This window comes from Bison bison, unplaced genomic scaffold (genome assembly GCF_000754665.1).
Source record: "Bison bison bison isolate TAMUID 2011002044 unplaced genomic scaffold, Bison_UMD1.0 scf7180017864522, whole genome shotgun sequence".
Lineage (NCBI taxonomy): Eukaryota > Metazoa > Chordata > Mammalia > Artiodactyla > Bovidae > Bison > Bison bison.
Genome location: NW_011495073.1, coordinates 2,410,153 through 2,421,366, shown reverse-complemented (window position 1 = coordinate 2,421,366; position 11,214 = coordinate 2,410,153). Strand labels below are relative to the sequence as shown.

General features: G+C 51.4%; 1 protein-coding gene across 2 annotated transcripts in view; it reads left to right on the top strand.

The window, feature by feature from the left end:
• The window catches only part of DDC (dopa decarboxylase (aromatic L-amino acid decarboxylase)), a 104,433-nt gene that overhangs the window by 21,322 nt on the left and 71,897 nt on the right, over positions 1 to 11,214 (top strand). For both annotated transcript variants that reach the window (XM_010831047.1, XM_010831048.1), the window contains exons 2-4: positions 2,390 to 2,618; positions 4,881 to 4,994; positions 7,690 to 7,809. In XM_010831047.1, coding sequence (XP_010829349.1) covers positions 2,418 to 2,618; positions 4,881 to 4,994; positions 7,690 to 7,809 — 435 coding nt within the window. In that variant the 5' untranslated portion in view covers positions 2,390 to 2,417. The remainder of the gene's footprint in view (positions 1 to 2,389; positions 2,619 to 4,880; positions 4,995 to 7,689; positions 7,810 to 11,214) is intronic.

Below are 11,214 nucleotides of genomic sequence, written 5' to 3'. Positions count from 1 at the left end.
CCTAGCTCTACCTGTCTTCTAGGAAATCCCCACTGACCCCTGTTGTATTTTGAGTAAAACCTGTCTTGATATGTTTAACATTAAAATTAGTACAAAAAAATAAAAGAAAAGCAACACAGATGATGGGAAACGATGGAAGAAGTGCTGAGAACATGATCTCAAGATCATCAGCTAGATACAGTGGCTTGTAGAGCCATCTCCCAACACTTACTCCCACAGGAAAACTAATCTTGATTTATGAATCTTTGAACTATTAGAATTAAGAAATGTATCCATGACTTAGCATACAATTGTCTCTTATAAGAAACAACAGGGAAGGGTGTGTGCCAGAATTTTTGAGTGGTGGGATTCTAGATGAATATTTTTCTTTGTGTTGTCCACATTTCCAGTTTGGAAAATATAGTCCATGCTTACTATTCATAGATTTTCTATATGCAGGTGCAATGGTTTTCAACAATTCATTTGTATTATTAGTCGCCACAATGGTGCCTTTATGATCATTCTTGGGCACACAGACATAAAAGGATTAAAAATTTAAGTTGCCCAAGGGGCTTGTTGCCAGCAGAATCTAATAAGGCAACACTCTGCCTAGTTGCTTCAGCAAGTGGTCTAATTACTGCTGTGTCTTTATGTTATTCTTGGTTACCTGACTATTAAAAATGGCCCCCAAATATAGTGCTGACGTGCATTCCAGGGGTCCTACATGCAAGAAGGCTGTGATGTGCCTTAGGGAGAAAACACATGTATTAGATAAGTGACATTCATGAGTTAAAGAGTTGTTGGCCAGAAGTTCAAAGTCAATGGGGCCAAGGTGTATTAAATAAAGTGTATTTAAAAGGAAATAGGGTTTCCCATGGAGAAGGCGATGGCACCCCACTCCAGTACTCTTGCCTGGAAAATCCCATGGACGGAGGGGCCTGGTAGGCTGCAGTCCATGGGGTTGCGAAGAGTCGGACACGACTGAGCGACTTCACTTTGACTTTTCACTTTCATGCATTGGAGAAGGAGATGGCAACCCACTCCAGTGTTCTTGCCTGGAGAATCCCAGGGACGGGGGAGCCTGGTGGGCTGCCGTCTATGGGGTCACACAGAGTCGGACACGACTGAAGCGACTTAGCAGCAGCAGCAGGGTTTCCCAGGTGGTGCTAGTGGTAAAGAACCTGCCTGCCAATGCAGGAGACATAAAGACATGCGTTTGACTCCTGGGTGGGGAAGATCCCCTGGAGAAGAAAATGGCAACCCACTCCAATATTCTTGCCAGGAGAATCCCATGGACAGAGGAGCCTGGTGGGCTACAGTCCATAGGGTAGCAAAGAGTCCAACACAGCTGAAGTGACTTAGCATGCATACATGCCTGATTTCAAATGGCAAATGTTAATGTCTCTGGACAACAGTAGTAGGATTCAATAGACCTGGTTACAAATCAAAGCTAATTCCAGCTTTCTTGGGCCTTCCCTGGAGGCTCAGATGGTAAAGAATCTGCCTGCAATGTGGAAGACCTCGGTTCAGTCCCTGGGTTGGGAAGATCCTCTGGAGAAGGGAATGGCTGCCCACTCTTGCCAATAGAATTCTATGGACAGTCTATCCTGGCGGGTTACAGTCCATGGGATCTCAAAGAGTCAGACACAACTGAGCGACTAACGCACCAAAGGGAACAGAAAAAAGATTATGTATTGATTGACAAAAATGTGACTAGAAATGCACATAAATGTAACCTTGCATTTTCCCTGGGAAAGGTCCAGTGTTTGCTAATTCAGAGTTCATGGATTCTTTATGGAATGTTACCACCACAGAGGACCAGGATCACCTGGATGTTATGTGATGAGGAAAGAAGCAGGTTGTATGGAGAGGTGTGGTCCCATCTGGTGATGATATAGAAAGTCAAGATAGAGATAGAAGACTTGCTGATGGGGCTTATCCTATCCAGGCTGTGCTCATGCTGAACACCAGCCACGTGGCTGCCTTTCTACCTTCCGGAAAGATCAGCATGGTCATCTGCTTTTCTCAGATAAAGGGAGACTCAGAGAGTCTCTGTCCCACAGCCCATGAAGAATAAGGCACGATTTGGAAACCAAGGCTTGTTATTAAAGTTGCAATGGACCATGGAAATAAATGTGTGCCTGGTCCATTTCATGATACAGACAGGAAAAGAAATGAGACAGAGACGTGGCATTGTGGTTAGCTGTGTAGCTGGTGAATAGTAGAATAAGTACTTTGCTACAGTCTCCAAACCCATATGGACATGGAAAAGTGTAACTGACTCAGAGTCTGGGTGGAGTGAGGGGTGTTTGGTTCTCTGCCCCGGCAGCCCCCGTGGTTGGCTTGGATCTGCTCCACTACAGATGAGGCATCGTCACATCTGCAACTGATTTCTCTTCTCTCTGTGCAGCTTTTGCATCTGAGGAAGGCCAGTTACCATGAATGCAAGCGAGTTCCGCAGGCGGGGGAAGGAAATGGTGGATTACGTGGCTGACTACTTGGAGGGCATTGAAGGGCGCCAGGTGTTCCCTGACGTGGATCCAGGCTACCTGCGCCCCCTGATCCCCACCACCGCCCCGCAGGAGCCAGAGACATTTGAGGCCATCATCGAGGACGTCGAGAAGATCATCATGCCGGGGGTAAGCCTACATCCATGGTTGAAGAAGGGGAGGGCAGCTGTCAGCTTAGCACCTGTTGGGTGTCAGGCAATGCACTTGTATCATTGCCCCTAATCCTCACAGTCATTTTCTTGGGGAGAAACTTTGTTATTTTCTCTTTTATAGCTGAAACAACTGAAGCCCAGAGAGGTTGAGTGATCTGCCTAAGGTCACACAGCTAGTAAGTGATGGAAGCAGGACTGCAGTCCAGATCGTGTGGGCTCCAAACGTGGCGACTCTGATTTCCCTCCAGCCGCCTAGGTTGTTACTGAGCCAACCTGGGTCCACTGGCCCCTGTGCAGTAAAGCAAGTCATCTGACACAGGTTGTGGTGAAGGATAGTGCCGTATTTCTTGCAGGCCTCCAGCAAGGAGTCCAGGACAGCTAACGTTCAAAACACCCGAACTCCCAGTGGGTTTCTGGAAAGCATTGTTAAAGTCTCAAGGTAGTGATCAGCTCCTCCTCTTGTTGGTTGATGGTGAGGCCACGGGGTAGGATCACAGGGGTTCACATGATCAATTCTCAGGTGCCGAAAGGCTGGGAGCTATGTGCTCATGGTCATTAGGTAGTTAATTTCTTCCATGTGGTAGGGATTTTATCATCTGTAAAACAACTCAGGAAGTGCACGTCAGATACTATTATCTGGGTACTGCAGAGAGGAGCCACCGCAAAGGCTATGGGGGAGGGGTCTGTTCCCAGCCCCATAGGTCCTGCTCGGTTACAAGGTCAGTCCCCTGCCCTGAGACCCTGGGACATGAGAGAGATGGTTAGTTTCAAATAAGTTAAATCAGCAGAGGGGCGATCGGTGTGCGGAAAAAATATTTCGTTTATTTTATCTAAGAGTGGGCTGCGTGGTGCTGAGACTGCCCAGCGTGGATCACCAAAGTGGGCCTCTTTGTCTGTGGTCCATGAGCCTGGGCGTGGGGTATACTCGGGGCTGCAGACAGACCTGGGGAGCACCCAGGACAGCTGTCTCCCAAGAGTCACTTGGAAGGAAGCAGACAGCTCAAGTTCAAAGGAAACTCCACTGCAGCTCCATGCTTGCATGGTGAGGTTTTCCTTGGACTTACCTAAAGGCATGTTCACTGCTGTGGTGAGGGGTCTCAGACCCTTAGCCTCACCCCCTCAGCTCTAGTCAGGAGCCCAGGGCCTGGAATTTCAGACCCTGACACTCAGGATGAGGTGCCCCCGCCCATGGGGTTCCTGATGGGTTCCTTAAGTCCAGGGCACCTCCCCGCCCTCCTCCTCCCAGGAGTTCCTGTGACATTTGCGCTTTGAGCAGAGAGCAGGATTCTGGTTCTCACCAGCCCAGAGGTTATGCCAATGTGACAAGCCGCTCAGCACGAAATCCCTCCCATGAGTGCAGTTAAATGTCAGAGCCGGGGATGGCCCAGCTGCTCTGCAGCAGCAGATCCCATTGCTGGCAGCTTGGATAGGTGCATCCTCTTCTCATGGGGCGAAGGCTGGGTATTCAAGGTCAAGGTTCCCACAGATTTGGATCCTGGGAGGTTCTCATACCAGCCTTTCTTCCGCACAGAGGGTCCGCCCTTTCCATTGCCTCCAACCCCTTACCTCCCGAAGGTCCCACCTGTAGGTACCATTTCACGGGGTTTCCATGAGACTGCCAAACCCAGGAGTTTCTGCTCCATTAGCTGGGAATGGATTGGACAGGAGAGTGAGGATGCTGCAGTAGGCGGCTGCTGCTGCTAAGTCACTTCAGTCGTGTCCGACTCTGTGCGACCCCATAGACGGCAGCCCACCAGGCTCCCCCGTCCCTGGGATTCTCCAGGCAAGAACACTGGAGTGGGTTGCCATTTCCTTCTCCAATGCATGAAAGTGAAAAGTGAAAGTGAAGTCGCTCAGTCGTGTCCAACTCTTAGGGACCCCATGGATTGCAGCCTAACAGGCTCCTCAGTCCATGGGATTTTCCAAGCAAGAGTACTGGAGTGGGCTGCCATTGCCTTCTCTGAGTAGGTGGCTGAGGAAACCTCAAAAATCAAATCTCTCTCTCTTTTTTTCCTTTTCTGATATAGACTATTTTTTGGAGCAGTTTTAGGAAAAGCAGTCTCATAACACAAAGAGATGGGATCTCAGGAGCAGCCCCCTTGCTGACACTTCTGGCCAGCAGTTAAAACAAGGTTTTTCTATTAATAGAGACTTGACTCTCTGTGGCAAACCCAAGCACCCTGGCCCCTGCCTGCAGGGCTGCCCCCCGGCCCCAAGTGACTGCCCGTGTCCCACACAGGTGACCCACTGGCACAGTCCCTACTTCTTCGCCTACTTCCCCACGGCCAGTTCGTACCCGGCCATGCTCGCGGACATGCTGTGTGGGGCCATCGGCTGCATCGGCTTCTCCTGGGTGAGTGTTGGTGGGGGTGCAGGGGTCCTGGGGTTCCCACATGGGACATGCAGCCAGGACTCAGGCAGTGAGCAGGTGGTGCCACCCCTGTGGGAAGAGAGGAACTTAGGTCTGGGCAGAGGGGCCTTGCGTGGGAATTTGGAGTTCAGGGAAGCAGAGGGGGAGTCTGTCTATATCCAAAATCCAGTTCTGCACAGCAGTGTGTTTAGAGGTGCTTGGTTTGAATTCAAACCACAGCAGAGGCCCTGGAGTTTCTGCAGCCCAAGCCTGGGGACCTGCATGTCTCCCAAGCAGAACGAGGGGTTTCTAGACCATCTGCAGTTTGAGAAACATGACTGCCCTGGTCCCACGCGCTCTGTTCTTGGCTATGGATGCTGTCCAAGGAGGGAGCCCAACCCAACAGAGGTGCCGCTGCCAAGAGCAGGGGATCGGCCCTGCCTCCACACCAACCCTGGGGCGTCTTTATATACAGTGGAATATTACTCATCTGTTAAAAAAAAAAATGCAGTAATGCCATTCACAGCAATGTGGATGGACGTAGAGATTATTATACTAAGTGAAGTAAGGCAGGCAGACCAAGACAGGCATCATATGATGTCGCTTATAGGTGGGATCTTAAAAATGGTACAAACGATCTTATTTACAAAACAGAACTAGAATCCCAAACATAGAAAACAAACTTGTGTTTAGCAGGGGGTAAGGTGGGGAAGGAATAAATTAGGAGCTGGGGATTAACATATATGCATTACTACATATAAAGTGGATAACTAATAAAAACCTGCTATATAACACAGGGAACTCTCGAATGTTCCATAATGACCCATATGGGAATAAAATTTAAAGAAGAAGGGATATAGGTATACATGTAACTGATTCTCTCGCTGTACAGCAGAAACTAACACCACATTCTAAATCAACTAGGCTCCAATAAAAACTTTTTTGTAAAAAGGCCTAGAAAGATCCCAGCCCAGCACCACAGGAAAGATTCCTGGCTTCCCCCATGCAGAGCGCTCCAGAGAAGGGCCGCCTGCTGACCGTGTGAGGGACCCCAGCGCTGCCCATGTTTGAGGGCCTCTCTCCAGGCCAGGGTCTGCACTCAGCCTTCTGGGCCCAGGGTGTCTGCTTGCTTGCGCTAAGTAGCTGAGCAGACTCCTAACTCCTGACTTGTGCTGAATAACGGCCTCAGGCGCTAAGAAGTTGTGAGTTCCTAAACGCCCAAGCTTCGGAGCCCCCGCCACCCCCTGACTCCCAGCTCCGGCCCCCTCCCTCATTGCTCCTCTCTAGCCTGGGGTCCACAGTTGCTGGGAAGGGGGCCTCAGCGTCCCAGAGGCAGACTTGGAGGGTCAGCCCTCAACTCTTGCCTTGGTTGCAGGGATTTCTCTTTGGAAGAGCAGCCTGGGTGCTGCCCATGTGGCCTCGGGGACCCTCAGAGCACATGTCCCCTAAAGCACATTCCTTACATCAGACAGGACAGTGGACTCCACTCGGACTCCAACCCAGAGCCCCCTGTCCCTCAGGGTGATGGCACCTGTCCTTCCAGGTCTGTTCTTCTGAGGATGGTCTGGTGCCCTGGGGCTTGGAGGGCTGCCTCACTGTCTCTGAGAGGCACTGGCCGAGCCCTGGGCTCTGAGCAGTGAGGCAGGTTCCCATGCCTGGAGTGGGCCTTGGCCAGGATGGGATGGAGGGGGGGCCCTCTGGATGGTGCTGCCCCACAGTATGTGGGGAACTGGGGCACGTGTGAGGGCCAAGGGCACCCAGAGCACCACAGTGAGATCCACATGGTTGGAAAGGCTGGTTCATCTGCAGGTGGGGCCTATGGCCAGCTCACCCCCTCTGAGCCCAAGGAGAACCATCCCAGAGCTTGGAAGGCAAGATCAGAGACTGGGAGGTTCCTGGGGCTTCACCTCCTCCACTCAGCCCATCTCATTCCTCTCACTGTGACTGTGGACCGGGGTCCACCAGAGAGTCTTACTAGGTCCTTCTATAAACAAACAGACGGCTGAATGAGGAAGCTGGCCTGGGAACATGCGGCTGTGGGGCAGGTCATCGCAGAGGTCGATGCCTTCCTGCCCCGCTATCCTCCCAAGTCGTGGCTGGAGACCATGTTTGAAACTTTGGGAGATGTTTGAATAGCACCTGGGATCAGGCAATTTTAATCTAGAGGTCAGTAACTGAATAAAGCCTGCTGTTGCTTCTGAAATTCAGCCAGATCTAGGCCCTTGTTCTGGCACCAGCCCCTAAAGGTTTATGATGGAGAAGCCCTGGAGGGCAGAGGACCCAAGCCTGTGGGTGAGGCAGGTAGAGACTTGCAAACCCTGTGCAGAGAACATGGACTCCAGCAGCCAACCTGGGCCCCAGAGAGCATGGCTCCTTCCTGGCTCTCCAAGGCCAGACGGAGCAGAAGGTTATGGGCGCCAGCTCTCAGCACGAAGTCCTGCCAGTGGTCCTTGGCAGCGACTTGGGGCTGCTGGGGGGAACGGTCCAGCCGCTGCTGCTCCAGAAGCTCCACCTTGTGCAAGCCCACCTTCAAAGTGAGTCCCATCCAGGGATGGGCCTTTTGAAAATGTTCAAAACCTTTCCCTCAATTGATCAAGGACAGTAAGGAAGTTTACCCTGCTTGTCATACCCCTGGATCCCAAGCTGGCGGGAAGCTGAGGGCAGCCGCCTGTGGTTCACCCTTTCCTCCTGCCCACAGGCTGCCAGCCCGGCATGCACAGAGCTCGAGACGGTGATGATGGACTGGCTGGGGAAGATGCTGCAGCTGCCAGAGGCGTTTCTGGCGGGAGAAGCTGGAGAAGGCGGCGGGGTGATCCAGGTAAGGTGGAGAGGGCAGGGTCCGGATTCTGGGGGTGCAGGTGGGCAAGAGGCCCGCAAGCGTCTTAGGTCCTCGTTTCTTCTGGAGAATGAGCAGAGCAGAGCCCTAGGAAAGCTCTGCATCTGGTTTGGCTCCCCAGCCATCTCTCACTTCCAGGCCGCCATTGATGGTGGGCAGCATGGTGGCTGTCGCTTGGCTGGTGCACAGAAGTATACACACAGCTGTGGAGACGTGTGTGGTTCCCCATTGCTTGCCCATCTACCAGAGTGCTTCCCAGGCCCAAACTTAATTTTCACAACAGCGCTCTGATGAGGGACCATTTCCCAACCCCCGTTTTACAGGCAAGGAAACTAGGGCTCAGAGCAGTCAGGTAACTTGCCCGTCGATGCCCAGCAGGTAAATTCTACAGCTAAGGTCTGAGTCCACACCCATCTGACCACAGAGCCGCAAGCTGACAATCACGCAGGGCCGTCCACAGTGGCAGCTGTGACCCAGTGCTGCGGAGCCTTCTGGAAAGAGCTGCACCCACGGGGACCCACCATTCACCTAAAGATGCTGCCTCTGCGGTGTGATGATTAAATGTATTCTTCATCTAGCACGTGCCCTTGAGCGTGTCTACGAGCCAGACGACGCGTCAGGGGATGGGACACACGATGACAGGCATGGCGGGACGTCTATGGCATGAATGCCACTCATGAAACTAGGACTGCCCAGCCGTTTCCGTTCTTAGCAGCAAAGAGGGACAGCAATCAACCCACCACCCTCGCAGGGAACGCCTCCAATACTTTGGGAAAAAAAGAATTTCCTTTTTCAGATATCGACTTCTCAAAGGTTCTGAGAGTCAGTCACAGCAGCTGTGTTTGTGTCCACTTGGCTGATGGGAGCTGAGGCCCGGATGCCTCAGTGTGAGGTCACCTGCTGGTGTGGCCAGATGAGGTGGGGGGCAAGCCCGTCTCCAGGCTCGAGACTGCTCGACTCACTGGGGCTCTTAAATGCTAGTGTGTTAATCTGCTGACTACCCCTATTATTTTACAGTTCTTTCTGGTGGAAGCCTGATGGATCTCATAGCTAAAATCAGGGTTGATCCCTTGTAAGTCCCAAGCGAGACTCTGTCCTTGCCTCTTCTAGGTTCTAGAAGTTTCCCACATTCCTGTGCCATGGCACCTTGTCTGTCTGCAAACTGGCTGTGTCCCATCTCTCTGACCCTTCTTTCAGGTCACCTCTCCTCTGACCACAAATAGGAAAGCGTCTTCACTTTTCAGGACCCACGAAATTAGAGAGAGTCCATCCAGATAATCCAAGATAACCCCCTCCCCCTCCTGTCAAGGTTCTTAACTTAATCACACTAGCAGGGTCCCTCCTCCAAATACAGTGGGGATTCTCAGCTTCCAGGATGAAAGTGTGGCATCTTTTATTCTCCCAAACAAAACCAGTGTGGGTCAGCGTCATGGAGGGAGGGACCCACAGAGGGAGTCTGACTTCTACCCTCACAGATCTGGGTCAACAAGTCTTTGGTGGGCCCAGGAATAAGCATTCTAACCTGCATGTCAGGTCGTCCTGATGCTGCATTCATGTCATCTCATTCGGAGATGTTGAAATACTCTTCGATAAACAAGCCTTGTGGCATGACCCAGGGCTGACTTTTCTGTGACCTACAGCCTGCTTCCTGTGTCAGAGTAACTCTTTTGCCAGATCTCTTTCTGATGATTGTGATGGGATGGCTGATGTGATGATGGACAGTGAGGCATGGCATATTCACAGGACCGATGTTAGTGGCAGACAGAGATATGATATAGGCTGACATCAGAGGATGAGATGGCTGGATGGCATCACTGACTTGATGGACGTGAGTCTGAGTGAACTCTGGGAGTTGGTGATGGACAGGGAGGCCTGGCGTGCTGCGATTCATGGGGTCGCAAAGAGTCGGACACGACTGAGCGACTGATCTGGATATGGATTGTATTGCAGTCCTGGCTGTGATGCTCAGATTCATAAAAAGGAGATGGCCAGGATGAGAGTTTTGATCATGAAGTTGACTGTGCATCATTCCGGCAGCTTGGGATTATGGAATGCTCCCAAGATTAGGACGGTCGTGAAAATGTTTGTGGTGACGATATTGGCAGATCCTTCTAGGGAAAAATAGAACAAACGGACCTGCTGCACGGCCCCCGCTAAAGCCGGAGGAGAATTCTCCTTCTGTCAGCTCAACTGGGGCCCTGCGGTTTCTGCCAGTGTGGAGATAAATCACGTCCCGGCTCGGGGTCATGATGGGAAAATCAGTCACAGATGCTCTTGTGAAAGGACTATGGTTGAGAGCATCACCGAACCATTTATTAGCAGGACTGATAAGAGAATTGCTGGGTCACTCTATATGAAACCGTCTGTCTCCTGCCCACTCTGGCCAGGCTCAACGGCACTCCCTCGTCCCCTCCTGTCTCACCTCTCTGCTTATAGCCCGTTCCCTCCTCCAACAGCACTTCTGAGTGGTGGCTGATGGAAATGAATCCTTCACTCTGAGTATGCAAATCTTCAATATGGTGCTGTGAACGGGACTTAGACACGGCAGCAACAGTGACTTTTCTCACAATGGCAAACATTTCGGCCACCTTGGACAGCTTTCTGTTGGTCAAGGTGACGCAGCCTGGGGCAACCTGGGAAAAACCACACACAAAGGTCTGAGCTCCAAGCCGCTTCCAGCCTGGGGAAGGGGCTGCTGCCCACAGCCCCAGCCCATGCCCCTGCAGCTGCATCTCCCCTTGCTGGGGGGTCGGGTGGCTTTCTGAGAGAGGCAGGCTGCCATGGGGACCTTGGTGGTGAATTCTGTCTGACTGAATTCCAGCCCTGCGGGTGATCTGACACTTCATGACAAGATGGACCCTCATGATAGACCTACTTTTTCTTTCTGATTCCACAATTTTTGTCAAGATACACTTTTTCCCTTTGTGCTATTCATTTTGACCCCACGTCCCAGCATCTGGGAAGCCCAGTTAATCTGAGACTCAGCTCTTCCCTCACCCGGGGATGTTTTCCTCCCACTATAATTTAGTCATTGTCTCTGGGTCCCTTATACTCTGTTTTTGAGGAACTTTAGCTTTCCATGGTTTGGGTACCTCTTCCATAACTTTCCACTTTTATTTGGCATTTTCCCTTTTGTTTTGGTCATTTTCTCCTCTGTATTTTGGGGGAATTTCTCGTGGTTTTATTTATATCACTATCTCCATTTTTCACACTGTCAATTGATTACCTTCATTGTCAATCTTGGCTCTGCTCAGTTCAGTTCAGTTCAGTCACTCAGTCGTGTCTGACTCTTTGCGACCCCATGAATCGCAGCACGCCAGGCCTCCCTGTCCATCACTAACTCCCAGAGTTCACTCAGACTCACATCCATTGACTCAGTGATGCCAT